This window comes from Protopterus annectens, chromosome 12.part0 (genome assembly GCF_019279795.1).
Source record: "Protopterus annectens isolate FY-2018-M chromosome 12.part0, PAN1.0, whole genome shotgun sequence".
Classification (NCBI taxonomy): Eukaryota; Metazoa; Chordata; order Ceratodontiformes; family Protopteridae; genus Protopterus; species Protopterus annectens.
Genome location: NC_056746.1, coordinates 233,237,917 through 233,262,502, shown reverse-complemented (window position 1 = coordinate 233,262,502; position 24,586 = coordinate 233,237,917). Strand labels below are relative to the sequence as shown.

The window sequence follows — 24,586 nt, the reverse complement described above, 5'->3', positions numbered from 1 at the left end:
CATAATTTGGTTTTGTGAATGGTAGATCATGCCTGCTCAACTTGGTTGACTTCTTTGAGTCAGTCACTAGAGATGTGGATGAGGGCAAGGCAGTTCATACAGCCTACCTCAATCTCACCAAGGCCTTTGATACCATTCCCCACACAGGAGTTATTGACAAACTCACCAAACTAGGCATCAACTCCTATATCACTAGGTGGGTTGCAAACTGGCTCACAAATATAACCCACAGTGTGAAAGTAGCGGACTCCAAGTCAGACTGCCAACCAGTCACGAGTGAAGTCCCACAGGGATTGGTCCTGGGTCCTCTCCTGTTTGGCATCTACTTCTCAGAAGTCCAGGCCAACACAGAGAGACTCTAGCTGACCATGTTCACAGACTACTGCAAGCTGGGAGTCATTATTAACTCCCCAAGTGATGTAGACATCCTATAGAAAGGCTTCACTGAGACAAATGACTAGTGTCAAAACCATGGCCTTAAGCTTAATGCCAAAAAATGCATCATCATCCTCTTTGGGAAAAACTCAGTTCCCACTAATTAACACATCGATGGGAGCCTAGTGAACACTGAAGATGTTATAACAGATCTGGGGACACAGGTTGACAGCAACCCGTCCTTCCACCACCACATTGCCACTGTGGTCAGAAAGTCCTTCTATGTGGCACATCTCATTACCAAGGGTTTGGCATCCAGGAAGAAATAGGTCATTATGTCTCTCTACTCTTCCCTCATTAAGCCAAACATTGAGTATAATGCCCCATTTGGCATGTACCTCACTAGGTACATGCAACAGCTGGAAAGGCCACAAAAGTACCTCAGAAGAGGATCCTAGGCCTTAAACACATGTCCTACATGGGCAGACTCAAACATTCCAGCTATTCTCTGTCTCATATTGTCTACTAAGAGGCGATCTCTGCTTGACTTACAAAGCCATGTCTGAAACAGCTCTATTAGAAATGCTACATCTAAAGAAATCCCACTCCCTCCACACCACATGCTCCAGAGACCTCAACCTCATTACAACAATCAACAGAACATGCTGGAGTGACAGGTTCATAATCCAGAGACTGCCCATGCTCTGGAATAGACTTTCCATACATGTCAAGCAGAGCACCTCACTGGCACTCTTCAAGAGAAATCTTGATGAGTTGTTGGGAAATAGAAAGTTCACCCTGGGGATGACTCCAGTGGCTCTACTTGATAGAGGCACTGGGAACTAACATCGGGTGGCACAATGCCAGGGCACTTCTATAGGATAGGCTTGTAAAGGCTCCGGGGCCATTAGCCTAGTACACACCTATGAACCCATGAACAAAGCAGCAAGACTTTCAGGAATGTGGAGCCATAGTGCCACTAAATAAATACAAGTACTCTCAAAGGTTAAATATTTTCTAAAAGACCAGCCACAATGAAAGGTTTAGATATATTTAATAGTAAATAATAGTTATTTACAATAAACACCAGAATTTACTAAAGCAAGGCAAGATGAAAGTGGCTGAGTATCTTGTCAGGTCCAAAAACAGAGTGCACACCTCATATCTCTCAGTAGTATTCAAATACAATTTCAGTGCTGTCTACAGAATGACATCACATCTGGTCACCTGATTTTGTGGTTCCCACACTACCTTCTTACTAGAAACTGAGCCAGGATCTGGCACTGATGTGTCACAATGCACACCTAGAAATTTAGCTAAGGTTTATTACAGCATCTGGAAACTGTAAAATGATTCTAATACTTCCACCCTTCCTGCAGAAACTAACAAGCCATTCTCTGGTGCCCCAGGGTAGAAATTAGTTCACCACTAAGGACAATAGAGCAACATCCCAGTCTAGGCTTTTCACAGACATAGGTTCATAGGTGTGTACTAGGCTAATGCCCTGGAGCCTTTACAAGCCTAGCCCATAAGATTACCCTGGTATCCTGCCACCTGACCTTAGTTCCCAGTTCCTCTGTCAAGTAAAGTTACTGGAGTCATCCTTGAGGTGAATTTTCTATTTCCCATCCACTCATCAATATTTCTCTTGAAGACGGCTAGTAAGGTGCTCCACTTGACATGTATGGGAAGTCTATTCCATAGCATGGGCAGTCTCTGGGTTATGAACCTGTCCCTCCAGCTTGTTCTGTTGATTGTGGTAATGAGGCTGAGGTCTCTGGAGCATGTAGTGTGGAGAGATTGGGATTTCTTTAGATGTAGCATTTCTAACAGAACTGGGTCAGACATGCTTTGTAAGTCAAGCAGAGATCGCCTCTAATTAGGTGATATGAGACCGAGAATAGTTGGAGTTTTTTTAGTCTGGCCATATAGGACAAGTGTTTAAGGCCTAAGATCCTCTTTGTGAGGCATTTTTGTGTCTCTGGCTGCATTCAGACCTGTGAGATAAAATCTTTATGGCCTAAACCAAGTAATTTAATTTCAGGCTATTCTTCTCAAGGTTACCTGAACTGAGATTCACCCCTTACCTTCCAGTATCCTTTGTTAAATATATACATTTCATCAGTTACAACAATACAGTCTGACATAGGTTCATAGGTTCATAGGTAAGTACTAGGCTATCTGCCCGAGGGCATCTATAAGCCTAGCCAGAATGTGTTGGCTTTCGCCACCCCCTTAGATTAGTTCCCTGTGCCTCTGTCCAGCAGAGCCATTAGTTCCCTCTGTTTCTGTCCAGCAGAGCCACTGCAGTGATCCCCAGGGTAAATTTTCTGTTTCCCATCCACTCGTCAAGGTTTATCTTGAAGAGCGTTAGTGAGGGGCTCTGCCTAATGTAGATTGGAATCTTGTTCCAAAGCATGGGGAGTCTCTGGGACAGGAATCTATCCCTCCAGCACATCCTATTTATCATTGTGGTGAGGATTAGATCCCTAGAGCGTGTGGCTCTTGGGGATTTGCTTTTTTTTAGGTGGAGCATGTCCATCATTTCTGGGTTGGACATGGCCTTGTATGTCAGGCAGAGATCACCTCTGAGTAAGTGGTATGCAACTGCATACAGCAGGAGGTTCTTCAGTCGGGCTGCATAGGGCATTTGTTTGAGGCCAGTAATCCTCTTGGTGAGGTACTTCTGTGGTCTTTCCAGCTGTTGCAGGTGTCTTGTAAGGTACATCCCAAATGGGATGTTGTATTCTATGATGGTCTGATGAGTGATGAGTAGAGGGGCACAATAACCTCTTTTGTTCTAGATGTGAACCCTTTTGTGATTAGGTGGGCCACATAGAAGGATTTTCTAACCACCTTGGCAATATGGTTATCAAAGGAGAGATTACTATCTATTTGGGTCCCCAGATCCCTTATTACATTTTCTGTATTTAGGGGACTACCACATATGTGGTAGATCACAGGTACTTTGTTTTTTCCAAAGAGGATGACTATGCACTTTTTGGCATTTAGCTTGAGGCCATGATTTTGACACCAGGTATCCGTCTCAGTAAAAACCTTCTGGAGGATGTCTGTATCAGCCGGAGAGTTAATTATGGCCCCCAGTTTGCAATCGTCTGCGAACTTGGTCATCCATAGTCCTCCTGTACTTGCCTGTACCTCTGAGAAGTATATACCAAACAGGATGGGTCCCAGGACTGAGCCCTGGGGGACACCACTTGTAACTGGTTTAGAGTCGGACCTAGAGCCTGCAACTCTCACCATGTGGGTTCAATCCATGAGCCAACTGGCAACCCATCTCATGACGTAGGGGTTTATGTTCAGACTGGTAAGCTTGTCTATAATACCAGAATAGGGAATGGTGTCAAAAGCCTTTGTGAGGTCTAGGTAGGCTGTGTGGACCTCCTTTCCCTCATCTAAAGCCTTGGTAACTGTCTCAAAGAAGTCCACCAGGTTTAGGAGGCATGATCTGCCCTTAACAAAGCCAAACTGGGTAGGGTCCAATGTTTGGAGTTTCCCAATGTCTCTGTAGCCTTGCAGACCAGGCTAGTCAGGCTTATAGGGCAATAGTTCCTGGGGTCCATTGTAGCTCCACCTTTGTGGAGTGGGATAACTGTTGCTGTGTGCCACTCTATGGGTACATAGCCTGTAGAGAGGCTGAGTTTGAACAGTGTGTTTAGGTGAGGGGTTAGTTCGTTTTGGAGCTTGTGTAAGATACAGCCTGGGACACTGTCCGGTCCCATTGAAGCTGTGTTTTTGCCTTTGGATAGGGCTGTTTTAACCTGTGTGTCAGTAATTGCTGGGGCTCTACATTCTTCTGGTATGGTTATGGGCCCTTTAGGGGTTGAGAGGGGGGTGAAGTTTGCACTAAACCTGACTGCCAGAATGTTGGCAATATCAGTCGGTTCTATGTACTTTGTGCCATTCTGCACTAACTCAGCACAGATCTGAGAGTTTCAACTTAGGTTCTTGACATAGCTAAAGAATGCTTTGTGGTTATCTTTGGAATCCTTGGCAATTTTTCTTTCAAAGCTAGCCTTGGAGGATTTTATGAAGGATCATAGTTTCTTGCTGATACTGATCAGGGATGTCTTTCCTTCTTCAGATTTTACTCTTTTCTGTACTAGTTTCCTCCTTCTATTGTATAGCTTATTTATAGCAGAGGTCCACCAGACTGGTTTCCTTTTCTTGGAGGAGTGAGTCTTGGTTTTGCTTGGGATAGCACGATCGATGCATTCTTGCAAGTGCTCATAGAGTGCCTTTGTAAGAGATTCAGCAGATTGGACAGCATTCACCTTTAGCATGGGTGCTGTGAACCTTTCTACCTCAGTCTTAAGTAACGTGAAGTTTGCTTTTGAAAAGTTTTTCACAGTGGTTTCCTTGATTGGGGGTGGGTATCCAGAGTGATTAGTCTATGGTCTGATCTAACCAGCGAGGGGTTGACCTCCGGTATAGAACACCGGTCGCCCATGTTGGTGATGACCAGGTCCAATATGTTGTCACTGCTGGTGGGGGTGTTGACCAGTTGATCCAGGGTGTTCGAGTTTATAAATTCTAGGAAGCGTTGGGCAAGAGAGTTAGTACTTCAGTAGTTCTCCCAGTTAATGTTTGGGTAATTGAAATCACCCAGTATTAAGGCATTTGGTAGGTGTCAGAAAAATATGTATTAATGTGTGTATGCTTAATGCTAATTAGAAACTAAATAAGTTAACACATTTTTCATTCTATTTTATATGCACTGTTTTATATACAGTTGAGTTTCATATGAGACTGAAAAGATGCTTTTTGAAACTGCAGTGTGGTTTCTGAAACTTGCAAGATGCCCTCTGACCTAGAAATTGCTAGCACAGCAATATTCATGTTTATGCCTTTTGGAAATGTACTCGAGAAGCAGGTGGTTATCTGCTAGGTCAGGAGAAAATGAATGAACAATGCTATATTCTGTAAATGTAATGATTTTAAACAATCAGCTCTGTTCGAAGTATGAGAACATGTGCAGCTGCAGAAGTTCAGAGATAATATAGACAAAGGACTGTTAGAGAAATGAACTACTTGCTTTGTGCTCAAATTAGCCATAGTACCTTGAATGGTAACATTGCATATATCTAACCGGTGGTAGCCAAGGCCACGTTGTTTTTCTTAGGAATTTTCTCACAAAAACTGATAAATCAGCAGAATATTGTAAAAACAATTATTACTAAATGATGATGACAAAACTTGTGATTCACTATGTCAGCTTGGTAGGCAATGTCTTATTAGAAAGTGCATAAAAATGTGAGCATTTCCTGTTTCTAGTTAGACAAACTCTGTATTAGCACATTTTTGTCTCCTTGCTGCAAGATTAAAGTGCCTTAACTTGAACCTACCGTGTTTTGATCATTTTTAAAGTATATTTTTCCTTTGACAGTAGGACCTTCATATTTTCCAGTGTCTCCAGAAACACGGAATGGGGGTCATGGGTCATGGTGGGTGATCTGTAGCAAGCTACAATTTGAATTGCAGATTTTCCCATTGTTAGTTGCACATGGATGATCTCTGAGGCATTGTGCTGTGCCACTAACCTGGAGGTGTGGTTATCCTTGATGAATATGGACACACTCCCACCTCTTTTGTTTCGCTCTGGGATCTGTGGCCAAAAAGTATGGTATGAGTTATAGCCTGGTAGTGCTGGGGTGCTCTCTGGAGCCTTAAACCAGGTTTCTGTTACTGCACAGATATCAATGTTCTCCATACTGAGGAGTGCCTTGAGTGCATGCATTTTGAGGTTTAGACTTCTGGCGTTGAATAACATTACCCTCTTGTGCTATTTATGGTGGTGGGTTTGTCTTTTGAGCCATGCCTAAAAAAGGCACTATGGGGGCGGAAAAATCGTTAGCCAGTATTCAAAAGCCTAAGGGTGACAGGTGCAAGCCATCTCTTGTGAAGCAATGTGGCTTGTCGAGCATGTCATCCCAGGTGGACAGATACTGGATCCCCTTTGAATGACACCAGAAACTTAGCCAATTGTTGAAATTGATCATTTTTTTCTTTATACTGTGGCATCAATCTTGGTGAGGGCAGGATGCTACTCAGGGTCAGGGTCATACCAGCCTGGGCTACATGATCAGAAAGCTCTTCCATGTCTCTTTTCATGTAGTCCAGGGAGGTACGTCTCAGGTCATTCACACCAACATGGACAATGACAGAGTCATATTTGTACTTGTTCTGGAGTGACCTGAGTGCTTGTGTTATGTGGTGGATCCTGGCCCCTGACAGGCAGCTAACTGTAAACCTTCTCCTTGTCCAGCCTAGTTTGTGGGACATCAGTGTGCCTGACTATAGAGATGCCTATTACTAATATGTTGGGTATGTTATTTTGCCTTAAGGGCTGTGATTGTGTGGCACATTGATTATGTGAAGCATGTGTTTCATGGTTTGTGATGGGGTGTGGAGGTTGCTTGGGTGTCTGCTTTGGAGATCTCTGTTGCTTTTGCAGATTTTTATTTAGAGCCTCTGAGTATGTTTTCATATATTTATGTGTGTTATTTGCCGGTGTTGGTTTAGTAGGTCTATGTGAGACTAGTGGTATGTTGCTAGTATTTTCCTTCTACTCTTGACTGTCAGTTCCAGTCTTGAGTTGAGAGAGCTTTGCCTCCAGTTTGGCTGTATAATTGCATCGCTCACATATATTGGTGTTTGGTGGTAGGAGGAGAGGGTTGACTGTGTACATGAGGCAGTTGTAACATTGCCTCAAAATGCCCAGATTCTCCAGTTGGACTGGAGAGTACACCTGAAACTGCCCTTTGGACATGCCTGTATAGGTAAAGTGAGCTGTTTTACTGATTAGCTGGTAGGGGCAAATAGAGAGCCTTGTCCTCCTGGACAATACAGGGGGTCTAATGCTAGGGTTAATTAGTGCTTGCTATGAGTTTTAAGCAAGTGCTGGGCTGTGAAATGAATGGTTTGAGTGCTTAAGTTGAATGTTTGTCTAGTTCCAAGGGAAAAACTGAAGAGTAGACTTCGTGGAGCCGAGAATAGTTTAACCCTAGCTAACCGGCGCTGCCCAGTGCGCAGAACCACACAAATGCATTTTTTATAGCAGGGAAATGAAAGAGATAGAAATTAGCCCAAAATAGCCAATAAACTACTAACTTCTGGGCTACAGCAAACAAGGCGCACAAATTTCAGAAAGAAACAGATCAAATAAGCAGGCACAATAAGCCTTTAACCACAAATTCCCAGCTCAAAAGGACAGAGTCTAGCCTCTCCTCCAACAAGAGTGCAGACCACAAACCTTCTTAATGTAAAATAACTGGCCTGAAGCCCAAGTGCTTAAACCTGAACTAATGTGCTTTTAGAATAACAGACACTGAGCCTTCAATCAGCAATTCCCAACTTAGAAGGATGTAAGCTACCTGTCCTGCCACAACAATGCAGTCCACAAACCTTCTTAATGTAAAACAACTGGTCTGAAGCCCAAGTGCTTAAACTAAAAGGCTTAGAATAACTGCTACAATTTAATCAGGAAACTACCAAGCAGTAATAACTGCAGAAGAATAATACAACTGAGTACTTTTAAGAAGAAGCACAAGTAAAATAAGATAATAAAATGGGAAGAAACACAATTACAGTAAAAGCAGATGAATAAAGTGCACATTTTTTTTATAACAATAGAAAACGAGCAAACTGATTTAAACAAATTACTAAATTAACCAGTAAAAAAACTCAAAACTGAGCCCTGCTCCAGCAGTCTTCAATCTGACAAGTTCTAAACGCACACTCCTGACATTAGGGTACAGAGAACCTTCTCCAAAAAAAGATGGCCTGGATTAGTGCTCAAGTTATACAAACAAAGCTAGATTCAGCAGGCCTGAATCTAGTCTATGCTACAGCAGACGAGGTGCACCAATATCAGAAAAAACAGTTCAAATAAGCAGGCACAGTAAGCTTTTAACCAGAAATTCCCAGCTCAGAAGGGCAGAATCTAGCCTCTCCTCCCACAAGAGTGCAGACCACAAACCCTCTTAATGTAAAATAACTGGCCTGGAGCCCAAGTGCTTAAACCAGAACTAATACACTTTTAGAATAACAGACACTGAGCCTTCAATCAGCAATTCCCAACTTAGAAGGATGTAAGCTACCTGTCCTGCCACAACAGTGCAGACCACAAACCTTCTTAATGTAAAACAACTGGTCTGAAGGCCAAGTGCTTTAACCAAAAGACTTAGAATAACAGTTACAATTTAATCAGGCTACTACCAAGCAGTAATAAATGCAGCAGAATAAACACAATTGAGTACTTTTAAGAGGAGACAAAAGTAAATAAAGTAGGAAGAAACACAAATACAGTAAAAGCAGATAAAGTGCAATTTGTTATATAACAATAGAAAACAAGCAAACTGATTTAAACAAATTACCCAATTAACCACTAAAAAACCTCAGAACTGAGCTCTTTTCCAGCAGTCTTCAATCAGATAAGTTCAGGGCCTAAGTGGGCATGCCTACTCAAATGTTCACTCTGTATTAGGCAGGGTGAGCTAATGAGACGAGACTATGATAGAGCTGGGATGGGGATGAACAGATGGGAATGGTAGGAGTGTCTGAAATCAAAATATGATCTAACTGTACTCGGTTGAGTGAGCAAATGAGATGGGCCCAGAAGGAGTGTTCAAACACAAATTTACAGGAGGGGGGGTCAATTCCAAAGCCACCAAGATTAATACCACAACAAGAACAGGAAGGGTGGGTGGGAAAACTAACTGCAGACAGAGAGAGAGCTCACAATTTTCAGTGAACAAATAAATAAGCAGATAAATACAGTACTATTTTTAACACAAAATTCAATGAAACAATAAGACAGAAAAAATAAAATGCAGTACTATCTTACAACACTGCAAGTTTTACTTATCTCAGCTTGATATAAAGTTGATGTAGGTATGTAAAAGCTAACCAAACAGCTTAGGTATGCAACTATTCACATGTATATTTCTTTTCTGCCCAGCAGGACCCAATGTTGCTAGATTTTTAACACAAGCAACTTTACAAATACATTTTAACACAAGCATATGTACAAATCAGTTTAATATTCAAATGGCATGTAATTCTTTATAAAATTCAAGCTAGCTATGCTGGCATATGTTACACGTGCACATAAAATAAATACTATAAAAATTAAATGAACAGTCTCAAACAAAATGTTTTAAATATTGAATAAAGTTGAAGTGCCTGTACAAGGGTTTATATAAATTCTCCTGTAAAGGTGGTACCTTAGGGATCTCCTAAAAGAGTATTCAGAATGACTTGTCTGAAACAGGAATGGTAGCTGCTTTCATGGGACTGTGGCATGACATAGAAAGAAAAGTATGTCTGGTGTTTCTAATCTAACACACTGAACAGCCAGCAACCATGCCTTGTCTGGGCACAGGATCTCAGAGGCTCCTTAAGATAATAAGGACTCAGACTTTAAAAGGTACAGTAGGCGAGGGGCAAGTTATTTGAGGTCCCAGCTAGCCCTGACTGGAAGCCTGCACAGATCCCACAGAACTGGACTAATATGACAGGTACAAGAAGAACACATTAACATATGAAAATCACAACTAATACAACAACGTGTTTGCAGCCCTCTTGTGGTAAACTATCTTATCAATAAAAGAACCACAAAAGCATAACAAAATACTGATACTAAATTAGATAAAAATATTGCTTATAATAATCCACCTGATTTAAAAAGCCTGCAAGTAGTCAAAGGCAATGTAATGCATCTCCAAACAGCAATCTATACTATCACAGTAAGCTAAATTCTAAATTAATTAAATAAAACAGTGGAGTTCAAATTGAAGAATGACTTTGGTACAAAGTATAACATCCAACAGTGTCTTTAAAAGCCCACAGACCCAAACTCCACACATATCTTGGGCTACTAATTTTTTTAAGCAAGAAACATCTTTATTAAATTATCACATATGACATAGGCAGTCTTACATCATAAATGAAAAAAAACTGTATTGACATAATTTAAGTTGCAAACATTATACATCACAAACCATATTGACATAATTTTAGTTGCAAACGTTATTCGTCACTTATAACCTATCTGGTCATTGTCAGTCAACCACTACATAGCTCATTCAAATTCTGCCTTCTTATAAACTTAGTTCCTCCTGCCTTCTATTTAATTTTCTCCTACCCTTTTCTAAAGATTCCAGTTCCAGTTGATTTATCACTGTTACTATATTCACTACTTGTAGTAAAGTTGGTTTAGATTTTGGTTTCCATTTTCTAGTAATTTAAGCCAATATAATGAAACTCAACAAGGCCTTACTATGTCTAGGCAATTCCAATTCTTTATCATAGCTCAAAAGAATCATTTCCTTAGTACAACAATTTGCTCACCCAGTATCTCTGACAGAGCAGTCTGCAGGGAATCTTTAAAGACTGCCAATTTATTATACTCTCAGAAAATATGTTCCCAGTTATCTCTTTCTTCCCCATCACCAACATTTGCTGTCTAAATGAGGAAAAAATCTTTGGTGTCTACTTAGGGTATAAAAATACCTATGTAAACACTTCCAAGCAAAGATCCTAAATCTTCTAGACCTTGTTGCATATTTGGGAGACATACATACACCCTCCCATTGTTTCCTTGCAAATTGCTTATCCAATCTCTCTTCTTAATCCTTTCTATCCTCCTATGATTGATTCTTACAGTTATCATGCAGTATTGTGTATGTTCTACTAATTATTATTTTTTTAACAGCAGCTTCTGTTCTATATTCTACTAAAAACACTTCTGCTGCTGATCTTTCACTTAAAATACCCTTATTTCCTTCTCTTTTCCTACACTCTAATATCAATCCTTGATACGGAAGGCATTCTCTAGCCTGGAGTCCAAATAAATTCTTGGTCTCTTCCCATTCTATTACCCTTCCATCTCTAATTATTTCCTCCCAATACCTTGGTTCTTTTGCCAGTTTTCTTCAATATATTCCAGCCCACTCTTGCCTATTGTCTGTATCCTTAATTGCAATCATCCCTATTGGCAGAATCTCCTTTCCCCAGTCCCATGTTGGCTTAGTTCTTAAAATACTTTCTGCTGCTTTATGAATATAATATTCTGCATGGTTATTGTTATTCCCCTTAAATATCTGCATCCTTGTTTCTTGAGCTCCCCCCCCCCAGTTCATCATCATCCCTTTTCACTTAGAATTATATGCTTCTATTTGTGCTATATATAAGAGCCTTAACTTAAATAAGAGACATTGTAGGTGAACAGCCCAGATTCCTATACAAGAATAAGAATTTGAAACGTCTCATTTGCAACAAAGATGGATTTGAAAGAAATAGGCCCAGTTCTAATAGAAAGGGCACTTTCAAGTGCTTAAGATGCAAAGCTTGCAAATCCATTGACAGCTCCAATGTTTTTGGTCATCAATACTCCAGGCAACAGCACAATTTTAATGTCTATGCTGATTGTACTAGTTCCCACATCATAATACTTAGCGACTTGCTGCCAATGTAGTGCTTTCTATGTTGGCAAAACAGATCAACGTCTTAAGGAATATATCCTCAGACATTTGAGGGACATCAAACAGAAAGATCCCAATAATGCCCTAGCAGCCCACGTAGCACAGTATCCTTCTCATTACTTTGTATTTAAGGCCATAGAGGCAGTCTGTCAGACCACAAGAGGAGGTGATGTTCATAATCACACAGAGCTAAGGGAAACATGCTGGATAATTAATTTAAGAGCAAACAGATCACCAGGCCTGAATACTATTGTGCCATTAAAACCTGCACTTAAGAATAGAAGGAATATGATTAGCAAGTTTACTTGAATATTGCTTCATTCATATAATGTATTCACATCCATAGCTATTAGTTTTCTCATATACAATCCTATAGTAAAGAGAAGCACTGCTCCTTTAATTACAATGAAGGAAATTATACCTCTCTGCTAGCTGGCCTCCTTTTGGTTTGCAACAAGGGCGTGTCAGAGAACTAAATGAGGAATGGCTGTGATGCCTTATAAATACAAAAGCTGAACAGTCCTTTTTATACGATCTGAGGAAGGCTTATTTGCCGAAAGCACTTATCGGAAGACTGAGGACTCCTTATTTTATGTTATATTCTTTTTATTAAAGTTTTGATTTTACTATTAAGTTTTACCGCCGTAGTGGACATCAGGAGTTTTTAGTAGTGTTTACCTTTTCTCTTCCTCATTGGTGTCCTTCACAGTGTAAGAACGTTTTTTACCTATTTTTAAACTCTACTTTAATTTTATCCCACTCCCTAGCTATGTTTTCAGAAGAAATTTCCATCTTCACTAAAAACTCCTGAATAATTTCCACTACCCATTCCTTAAAGTGTTTATATTACATTATTGTATGATTAAAATAGCGAATGCTATTTCCTTGTACCGATAATGTCTAAACCACAAAATATCGAACACAAGGAACAGCAAATTTTTCCCCAGGGAAATAATTCGTTGCTACGCAAAAAAAAAAAAAAAAAACTTAAACACAAAGATAAGTGGGGGGCTTCACCCCCACACCCACGATATGGGGGGCTGTGCCCCCACACCTCCCCTACTTAAATATACCAACTCTGAGATCGTACCATAGTGGAGGAAATGGCAAAGTCCCGAAGATGGCCCACCAAATTTTTTCCCTGGGAAAAAATTCGATGTTCCATGTCTTCGCTATTTTGCCATTTAGACAGTATCGGATCGACTAAATAGCTTTCACTATTTAGTCCACTCGATACGCTAATATAGACCCTCCCTTAAATTCCCCTCTTTTCAACAGATAGGTGTGAAAGCACCAGTGTCTCATTTTTATTTTATTACCCTGCATTTTTATTTTAGGTATTATTGGCACATGATCTAAAATAGTTATTGGATGGGTATCAAAACTTTCAATTAAATGCATATGTTCCTGTGAAATGTAAGTTCTGTCTAGCCTAGCTCAATTTTGTATGTTGAGGAATAATATGTAAATTCACTCTGTATCCTACTTCTGAATTCACATCTTTCATGCCAAATATTTTCATAAATTTCTTCAGTAATCTACCTTCTATTGTTATATTTTTCATTCTGGGCTCCCCCCGTCACATATTCAGTACTGCAAATCAAATTTCAGTCCCCAACTATAAGAAATATTCCCTGCTGAAAACTGATTATTTATCCCTGAATTATTTAAGATTTATAGAAGTTTTAGTTGGAACATAAATACATGTCAGTGTAATCCTACTTCCTTGCCAGTAGCCCCTTAGTACTGCAAAAGTACCATTATTATCTTTTTATTGAAGCTCCACTTGCAATTAATATAAGTACTCCTCTTTTCCTTTGTCCCAGGTATTCTTTTGAATAACTGTCCTGAAAACCTTTCTTTATCAAAGTCACACGTTCAGTTCTTTCCAAATGTGTCTCCTGTAGTATAACTATTTGCACTCTACATTTTTTATATAGTTCACCATTTATTTATTTTCTGTATATATCTGTGAGACCACTAACATTTAAAGATAATATAGAAAGAGTTATTATGTTAAAAAGTTATTATTCCCAGCTTTCATTTGTAACAGCTTTTTTTAAGTATCTAGTTCCAGCTTTTGTGTTACATGCACACACTAATATTTGGCAGGCTGATCTTTTATACAATTGTTTCTTGTCATATCCATTTGAGCCTATGTCACATCTTACAAAACTTTTTGTTTTATTGAAAGCCCTCACAAAAAAATACACACCTAAAACCTATCTACTTAATACTAACACACAAAACTATGTACATCTTCCCATAATATAATAATAGGAGCAATTGTCCCAAACTGACAGCCACATTTACATAGTTTACTTAAAAGGAAAGTTATCCATGCTAAGGCACATGGTACAGGCTGTCTGGTTTTTGTCTTATCTTTATTGGTCTCCCAGAATGGGAAAACACTTGAATGCTTTCAGAAAACATTATCTCCTAGCCATTAAAAGAAAGAAGTATTTTGTTTTTATTGCTCTTTATCAGATTGTCTCCATGGAGGCATGAGAACCAGATACAGAGTTGCTTCTACAAGCATTTATTTATTTACTGGCTTGCTAGAGGAAAGCTTTATTATACTCAATATTTTTATTTGTTTGCTTTCTGTTAAAACTAGTTACTAGTTCAAGTCACGGGCCTTAATCCAGTCATTCACCTATACAAGCTTTCTTCTATTTTTACATTGCAGTGCCTACGTTTCTTAAAACTGAACAAGGAGAAAGAGAAAAGAAGGGGAAAAAACAGGAACACCTTTTTACTTTAGTATCCCCATTACACTTGAAAATAACTGAGAAACCTTTACTTTATAACATGCAGATTATATCATGCATTATAAAAATATTACTGTTAAAACAAAATTTTGCTTTACTTACAGTTAACCCTCTCCCTCCTATCCCCCTCTCCTAAGTATTCTTCCAAAGATTAATGACATGAAGTACACCATATGCTTTATTGTCCTCTACAAGTTTAACAAACTCAAAAAAGTCCAATATTTCTGGGTTTTCTTATTCTGTCATGCTTCACAAATATAATTAATGCTTTGTAATCTCATATTTATTTGTCAATTTCTGAGTTGCCAGTTTTATTCCTGTTTATCTCCATCTCCCAAATTCAGTCTCTGCTTCATTTTCAACATACTCTCAGCTCTTCTAGTAATCTCTTGTGCTTTTTTCTGTCGCTCAAGCATTTTCCATTGAAACATTGGAAAAGTTTTTTTCTGGCACAGTCTCTCTCTGTGGTCTTTATTACCAGAAGAACAAGAAGCAGAATCTCCTTCTGTTTCACAACTCACTTTTTGTTGGACAAATTTTTGTATTTCCTCCTGAGCATGTTCTGCATCAAAAATGATTCTGTCTCTCATGTAAAGCATATTCTGAAGATAGATGAATATAGCAGTTTGAACCTCTTACTTCCTTCTCAACATTCCCTGATTAGTGGAATACATTTACTCCTCTTCTGCCTTGTGTACAATGAATAATTATTCTCTATAAACACTCTACTGTCTCCCACTTTTAGTACCTTGTCCTTCTGCCACAGTTTTACCAGAACCAACTCCTTTTGCTTGCAGAATTGCATCTTTACTATTAAAGGTCTATGTTAATTTCTTAAGGCCAAAGTTGGCACAAAACCCAATAAATTTAAAACAGACTGCAGATTACCTGCAAACTGGGTCAAGAGCCAAGTGCAGAAGAAATCATCATTCAGGAGGCCATAAAAGATATATATCCACCTAGCCCTAGCCAATCCCCTGCAGCAATTCAATGCACTTGCTCTGCAGTGTTAGACCAACGGTACCCGCCATGCTGTCATGCATAGCAACAGATGCCAACTACAGTGCATCACTGCAATGTGTGGTAGACAAGCACATTACTGATCCTTTGTGCTGCAAACTGTAGTGACATCGGACTCCACCTGGTCTCAATACTGCTACCAGTTCTGCTACTGGGATGTTTGAGCCTGCATCTGCATTTACTTCCAGTTTTCCTTAAGAGTTCCTCCAATGTATGGGTTGTTAATTGTGTCAGCTCAGTCACAGTCAGAGCTATAGCTCTCTCTCTCTGTGCCATATAACCAGCAAACTGAACTTAATGGCATAACGTAGAAAAACTGTCATTGTCTGTAGAATGTTATTGCGTCTCATCACACAACAGATGTAGTTTCAAGGCCTTTATGCAGTGTATTATATTAGTGTTGTCTGACATATGAGTAAAGACAATTTACCTAAACTAGATTTTTTTTCTTTTTTCATTTAGAAAGGACTGACAGAAAGTTATGTGGCAATTGGACCATATAAACAGTGAGTATTTTTAATTTACTGCAAAGTTCATTTTTATAAATCAGAGTACCACTAAATTCACAGCTGCTAATAGAGAAACTGAACTGAGCTGCATTATATCATAATCAAAGGATGTTATAAAGAAATATGACCAGAAAAAATTGTTTGATTCACAACCTCCTCTTCAAAAAACAGGTCATGACTTATGATGGGTATATTTGGAAAAAGAAACATAATTAAAGTAAAGTAAAAGGGCATGTAATGGAAGCAGATATTTATGCTGCCATTTAAGATTGATGTAGTATTTTACTGACACATGTCACATTGTTTAGATATGAAACAGAGAATAAAGCAAAGTGTCTGCAGGGCTGTGTAGGTTGTGTAGATCAGTTATTGCTCACCCTTGCCACTAGCTGAATGAACAGTCCATGAGGCTATCAGTAATCAAACAAGACAAAGGGGTTCAGGAGCAAAAAAAAAAAAAAAAACAACAACAACAACAAAAAATGCTTATTCCTTTATTAGTAACATAGCATGATAAACTGCACTTTACAGGCACGACATCTCAACAAAGCTATTAATTTCTCGATTTTGCTTTTTGTTTGTTCCATATCTTCTATACATTCTAAAAACACCAGTAAGGCAGACATTGCTTCCAAAGCTCAAAATTTACCAGGATTAGAAATATATATGTTGGACATTAGGAACAAGATCCTGATCTAAACACTATAAATTTTACAGAAAAATTTTACCAAGTTATTGAATTTCAATTCAGAGCAAACAAGAACACTTTCCATTGCTGGTAAAAAACTCTGACTTTAAAAATATGAACTTTTGTTGCAGTACAGGGAATTGTTTTCTAAAAAAATATATTTCTTATTAAATAATAATAAATTCAATAGCACCTTTTCATGATTCAGAATTGTTTTACATGTAAATTGCTATATTTTCCAAATACGTAAAGAAGAGGGCTTCCTAATGCATTAGCAAGCATGAACTCATCCTCCTGATAACCATCAAAGCAATCTTTTTTTCTAGAAAGTAAGATAGTCGTCCCTTGGTAAAGTGGATGGGTACAACACCCTTCTCTAGGTCTCACAGCCTCAGGGAAAAGGACAACATACCACTAATTATGAAACAGTGTTTTGATGAGCATTGACTGTCATGAGTTGGCACCCAGTAATTCATTAGGCTTCAGGAAAAGAGGACAGAACTCTGTAAACTGAGTGTCATGAGATCTGCAGATTGTATACGCACCAGAAAAATCAAATTAATGTGGTTTCTGCCCCATACTAGATGCATAATTCATGTTCTGATGTTAACATTGCAGTGCGGCACCTAGATACAACTCTTTGAATGAGATGTTAAACTCATAATCCATCTATACAAGCTGATGAAAGCTTAGATGAATGTTGCTCCCAAGTCATACAATATAACATAAAGAGAAGGGGAAATTTCTCCCATGTCCTGGCCCACTAAGTTGGATCATTTAATCAACCCTAATTGGTAAGGGGCAGCTTACTCTGAGATAAGATGGTGAGTAAGGGACTTGCTGAGGTATTGCTACAGCTGTTTAGGGCTCTCTAAATCAACAGCATGATCTTATAGTCAGGAAATCTCCATAGACACCGTCCAGAAACTGATATCACACAAGTCGTGGTAGACCTACCTAGCTGGCTCATTTCCTCTGTTGACTTTTATTTATGTATGTATTTATTTATTTACCGGGAGGTCTACTGGGCCAGGGTGAGCCTGTTTTCAGTAGTGGCCCAGGCAGAAAAGCTCCAAAATCAAACAGAATCAAAATACAGAAATCAAACAGAGATGGTACAGAACACTACATTACAGAATGGGGGATACAATAAAATAGATAATACTAGTTATACAGATGTTACATTTTAAGTATGCAAGCCAAATAAGAACACAGTTGATGACATGGGATAATAGCGAATGTGTGAATAAAACAGTTACTGCAGTTTTACAGTAGAAAGGGGAAGATGGAGAACAGCAGATTAAAGATTCTGAAAGTAAGGTACAGCCTTAGAGCTACTGTGATATAGGCATCAAGATTGTATAGAAGATATGGTAGGTAACTGACATAGTAGATTATGTGTGCCTGGGTGGCACATGTTGGCCTTAGTATGATGGAAGCACTGAATGTATATATGAGGAGTCTGAGCAGTAAGTGAGATGGAGAGGAAAAGTAGAAAGGCTAGGAATATTGTTTTTTTTTATAGTCAGTGCTGGTACAATGACATAGCCAATGGGAGAACAGGTGTTGTTTCAGCAAAGTCTTAAAGCATTCAGGGTTGCTAGTGCACTTAATTGAAGGAGGGAGAGCATTCCATAGTTTTGCTATAGCATGTGGGCAATACATTTGACTGGCAGAAAGGTTAGGCTTTGCTATATTAAGGAGCATCTGATTGACTGATCGCAGAGGTCTATTTGGGTGATACATAGTGAAAACAGAGGAGAGGGCAGGACAACTAGAAGGCTTATAGATTAACTTATGAGCTGTGGTTAGCTGCAGGTATGTTAGATGTTGGGGACATTCTAGCCAGTTTAGATGCTGGAGGAGTGTTTGGCGCTGGTTACAAATTTTGCAATTTTATTGTAGCATGAGTCCAGTTTGGATTTAAGAGAGGAATGTATATTAGTAAGGAGAGGTGCACCATGGAGCAAGTAAGTAGAAAGGAAGAGGCAAGGGATAGTCTTGCTGCATAGGTGAGGAAGTGTTTGCACCTGTACAGGATGCCTAGTTTTTTTTTTATATATATGTTTGTTTTAATGTGCTGGTCGAGAGTTAGGTGTTTGTCTATGATTACCCCTAGAAGTGTGGTATATGGGACTACTTCAAGGCAAGTGTTGTTGAGTGAGTTGATGGTAAATTCATTTTTGGTTAGGATTGTTGTTTTTTGGGGGGTGAATAACATGAGTTTGGTTTTATTAGCATTTAGGGCTAAATGGTTATTATAAATCCAGGTTTCAGTGGAGGCGAAGGCATTTTGAGTGAGTGTAAGTAGTTCTGAAGTAGACTTGGGTATGCAGATGATTATGGAGTCATCTGCATATTGGTTAACATAAGCATGGGGTATGCTGGTATGGAAATCATTAATGAAAATGCTGAAGAGCAGTGGACCTAGTATGGACCCTTGTGGGACTCCAGTATTGATGTTGAGGAAAGGAGAGAGGGATTGGTGCCATCTGGTTGCTTGTTGTCTATCTGTAAGGTGTTTGGAAAACCAGCCTAGGGTAGGAGGAGATATGCCTAAACTGAAGAGTTTGGTCAGAAGAAGTGGGTAGGAGACTATTATCGATTGCCTTGGAAAGGTCAAGAAACAGTGAGGAGACAAGGTATTCTGAGTCTCGAGCATGGTTGACTGTGTCCAAGAAAGATATAAGAGCAGTGGTGGAGCTATGACTAGGCCTAAGCTCATGTTGGGTTGGGGAGAGGAGATTGTGGTATAGTAGGTAATTAAGTAGTTGGCTATGGATACATTTTTCCAGAATTTTGGAGAAGGGAGAGAGGATGGTAATTGGACATAAGTTAGATATATCATTATTTGCTCCACCTTTGTGTAGAGGGAGGATAAATGCCTTTTTCCAGATGGTGGGAATGAAGGACTCTTGAATGGATCTATTTAGTAGTATTCTAATGGGATAGGCTATAGCATCTGCTGATTTTTGGAGGAATTATGTGGCAAGTTATCTGGAGCATTTGATCCAGGTTTAAGTTTAAGCAGGAGTTTTTATGGTGGAGGTAGGTATGGGTACAAGTGAGAAGTCTAGTCTTGTTGTAGCAGATGGTCTGGTGGCAATTGGTTGAGTAGTGGGAGGTTGGCAGTGAGGATGACTATACTGTTTTTAAAGAATGAGTTAAAAAGTGGAGACAGTTTCAGCTGAGGCAATGTCTGGATCAGGGGATGGATTATCACTTTTGCCTGGGTATAACAGAGAGTTTATGGACCTCCAGAACCTTTTAGGATTTTGCATATGATCATTTTACAGAGTAATGCAGTAGTCTTGCTTGTTATTGATGACTAGTCGCTTTACTTGATTACGCAGTTGTTTGTATTGAGAGACGTCTGCAGGATTTTTACTTTTATGCCATAATTTCCAGGCCTTAACCCTAGCTTTCATAAATTGTATGGTGGATTTGGTAAGCCAACTGGCCTGGTTGGCTTTCACTCTCCTATGTACCTACAAGTTAATCTCTGTGTTACACCCTTTCCACCATTCACCTTTCCATGCTCAGTGCATGTCTGAATTCCTCTGGTGGGTTTGTATCCATTATGTTTAGAATGAAACAGTAATATAATACATAGGAAATGAGTTATAAGCAGGAGTCAGTTGCCTCACTGTAGCACAGCTCCAAAACATGCAAGTGACAACAGGGCATCCTGTTACAGAATGAAGTATAGAAGTCAGACCCAGAAGCCACACAGTTTTTAGTGGCCTGTGACAGATGCTGAGTCCTAGCTCATTGTTCCTAATGATAAACAGCATCAGTCACAATCAGACTGACTGTTCAGAATCAAGAAGCTCTTTTTCAGTGTTGCCAACGTAACTTTGAAAATGGATTTGAATGCCATTTTGACTGTTTTAGGAAGAGGGTATTTTCAAGAACACATTTTTTTGTCAATGAGGGTGGTGCCAGACTGACTCTCCAACATTACAATGGCCTGGGGGCTGAGGCTGCCTAGCCCTTTCCAACACCAACATCTGCCGAGAGAGAGAGAGAGAGAGAGAGAGAAGTGTATGGTGTGCAGTACTATCCTTTACAGGGCATTGGTAGGAATATGTATAACCTCAGTAGAAGGCATAGCTGGGTTTCATATCAACCATGAGAAAAGCAAGGTTAGGGGCCTAATCAGAAAAACAAACCCAGTCCATACCTTAATGACAGCCTCATTCCTATAAACAACAAACATTTCACAACATTGACATATATTTGACTGATGCTGGAATGTCAGCTACCGAAATAAATAAAAAAACAAAATATTAACTGAAACAAAAGCAAAACACAACTTCTTTTTGCGATCAGCTAAACAAAAACACCAACCGCACACACATACTCAAACAACATAAACCCCTTCTACAAACTAAATAACAAACAAAAAGTGTTTTGTATGGGGATGCTGCCCCTACACTGACGTACTTTTATATGCAGACTCCACAAATCCACACAGACACACACACACACACACACACACACACACACACACACACACACACACACACACACACACACACACACACAAATAAAAAGAAATAATGCCTGAATTCTGAACCATGAAGTTCTTACCTATGAGGGAAATATATGAAGACCATGTAAATAAAGGTTCCTTTTTTAAGATTAACTCAAGAGCCCTGGGTGTTAGAACTTCCTTGAAACAACACATTGTAGATCTAAAACTGACACTTTCAAAATGGCATTTCCTTTGTCACAGCTCATTACATTAATAGCTAGACTATATTGTCACTCTGGATTAGTGGTGGTTAAAGTGCTTCTGAATTTAGATTAAGGAATTAAGTCAAGACTTAAATAACTTGTCTGGCTTCAGCTGATTTTCTCCCTACCTTCTCTACTGTTTTTTCACTTAGTTTAATAACTGGCAGAAAGATATATGTTATCTAGCTTATGTATCTATCTTAATTTTCAAAGCCAAGTGAATATCATTTTAGTCACAACTACTCCTGACCCATCCTCACAAAATAGATTCCTTCTCCTCTCACTACTAAACCCCCCTTTGCTTTTCTCTATCATTCTCCCACTGCTTCATTGTATCATACCACTGTTTGAACCCCATTCATACCACTGTTTGAACCCCATTCATACTACTGTTTGAACCCCATACTCTTGTGACCGACAGCTTCTAAGATGTGCTGTTTTACCAGCATTTTTTCAATGAAGGTGTGCTTTTTTATATGCCTCCCAAATATTATCCCTTAATTTCCATGTATGCTTCTGTCTAGACGCTTATACATCCCCATCTCAACCAGAGTTGTCCTATATTTTGTTTGCTTTTATCCTTTGGTCTCAAATCCAGTATTTGTTGCTTTCATGTTTGAATTGTTCAGATTTTTGCTTCATGCTTTTTGTTTGTTCTTCAAAAATTGTTTTTTTCTGGCAAATCATTGAAGGTTGTAGTCATAAAATAATGACAGATATTTGAGATTCTGTCTTCATATCCTTTAGATAATGACAGATATTTTAGTTTCTGTCTTCATATCCTTTAAAAATGCATGTAAATGCAAAATCTGCCATTCTAGAAACTTTCTAAGTTTGTACGATTAATAATTAAAATCTGTCCCTGAGTTTAGGCCTTTGTTGTTATATTATTTTTTAGCTCTGTACAGATTTCTTGTGCTATGAAGTTGATGAAGTTGACAGGTATATGCTTCCACATGTTGCTCTGTGGAATCTGCCAAACCTTGTTTGATACTCTACTGTTTCACATCCATATTATGGGCACATTTGCCTTGTGGTTTCTGCAATGGGACATAAAGGCAATTCCACATGCACTACTGAGGTCAACATCTCAGAAAGTAAGGATATAAAAGAAATGGAGCTGTACAGAAAGGCCTCACCATAGATTTAAAAAACTTGTTCTACACATTTTTCTTCACAAATGGGGAAAGAGGGGTATGAGTTGATGGTACTGTAGCACCTACCAAAGATTCCTTTTAGTAACTAACCCATCTTCCATGGAAAAAGAATAGTCACTGATGTTAACTTCTCCATTCTCTGCCCTTCTTACAGCAATCCACTTCAGTTGCCAAATCTGGATTGTTGGTGTTCGTGACAGAAATTCAACTGTTGTGGAAGTGTGTTTGCTGTCTGTTACTAGACTGAAGATAAGAAACATTTCAAACTTCTGCCTCCTTTCTTCCAAGCAGAAACTCTCCAGCTTTTGCTACTATTGTCCTTCATTCTTGTACATACTGCTGCCATAGGAGTGTCTCCTACACACACACACACACACACACACACACACACACACACACACACACACACACACACACACACACACACACACACGCGCAGACACGCACAAATACACACATGCAAGTACACACACATACACATGCACTATGCACTCTCCTGGGACACTTTAAAGGTATTGTACAAGACCCAAAAAGGCAAAGTCTAATTTGCTACACAACATTGCTAACATTTGTTTTGTATGCAGCTTGTATGTCCCTTCTTTTACTAACAGGTACTAACATTGCAAACAATGTGCATTTTCTCCTATTAAGCCATGCTGACAATTGGATATCCTGTACTTTTTCACTGTTTAGTTGATATGTAACTTTGTTGCATTTATCTTAAATATTTGTTTTCACTGAAAACTGTTTCTGTTCTCTAAATGTATTGTCAAGAGTTATTTCTACTGAAATACCACTTTTGAAAAATAAACCTTTAACGCAATGCTCTATAAACAACGATCTTATTTAAATAAAAAAAATACAAATAATGTATGTGTTTTTTTGTCAGGCTGGGTAGCAGTGGAAAGCTTGGAGAAGAAGCCTGGGCAGAAATTAGAAAACAGCTGCGTGAATTTACGCACTCCACACAGGTAACAGAACACTACAGCCACAATATAGTAAGCATGGGTTATTTAAGCAATAACCAACGATGTGGTGTGGTATGTTGAAGATTTACCCATGGTTGGTGTGGTCAAATCACACGGGTGAAGCCTGAGTGATTAAATAAAGCCAACCGTGGGTAAATCTTCAATATACCACAACCACGGAGTCGGTTATTGCTATTATACAATGACATTATTAAAGAAAAAATACTTACTTTTCTTAAATAATGTCTTTATATAATGGTGCATTACTGTTTTTCCACTGGTGGTGGTATACTGGTTCCTTGTGTTGATGTACTGCACATGCATATGGGACTTGTGTTCCAACGTATACCCAGTACATCAATGCTTTGAAATGGAAGCAACGGAGAAAAGAGCATCTCCGTTGCTCCGTGTTTTTTTTTTTTTTTTATTAAAAAAAAAGTTTTGGACACCTTAAACCAACAGAAAAAAAGTTTGGGCGACCGGACCTTTTTACATTGGTATATTGTGGAAATTACAATGGGCACACTGGCCAATTAGCATGCACGTTTTGGAATATTAATGGGGGGGGGGTCATTGTATAATATTTCTTTTGAGATACAACTCTTGTATGATGTTGACATTCTTGATTTTGGGTGTTTTTGCTTTTATGCTTGCTTGTATTCAGTTTCACAGATTACTTCATGAAGAAAAATAAGACAAACTATTTGTAGAAAATCTTCCTTTATGCTATTTGTCTTCTAGTATCTTAATGCATATAGGCCACAATGGTGCACAGTGTTGCAACAGATAACATTGTCATTTCACAGCAAGATGTTCTCCAGTTTGATTCTCGAAGGAGATGCCTTCTGTGCTGA

At 39.0% G+C, this 24,586-nt stretch overlaps 1 protein-coding gene across 1 annotated transcript in view; it reads left to right on the top strand.

Moving 5' to 3' along the window:
* CCDC78 (coiled-coil domain containing 78) overlaps window positions 1-24,586 on the top strand; it is a 739,645-nt gene that overhangs the window by 633,207 nt on the left and 81,852 nt on the right. The window contains exons 20-21 of the mRNA XM_044089297.1: window positions 11,397-11,411; window positions 23,654-23,735. Of these exons, the coding sequence (XP_043945232.1) occupies window positions 11,397-11,411; window positions 23,654-23,735 (97 nt within the window). The remainder of the gene's footprint in view (window positions 1-11,396; window positions 11,412-23,653; window positions 23,736-24,586) is intronic.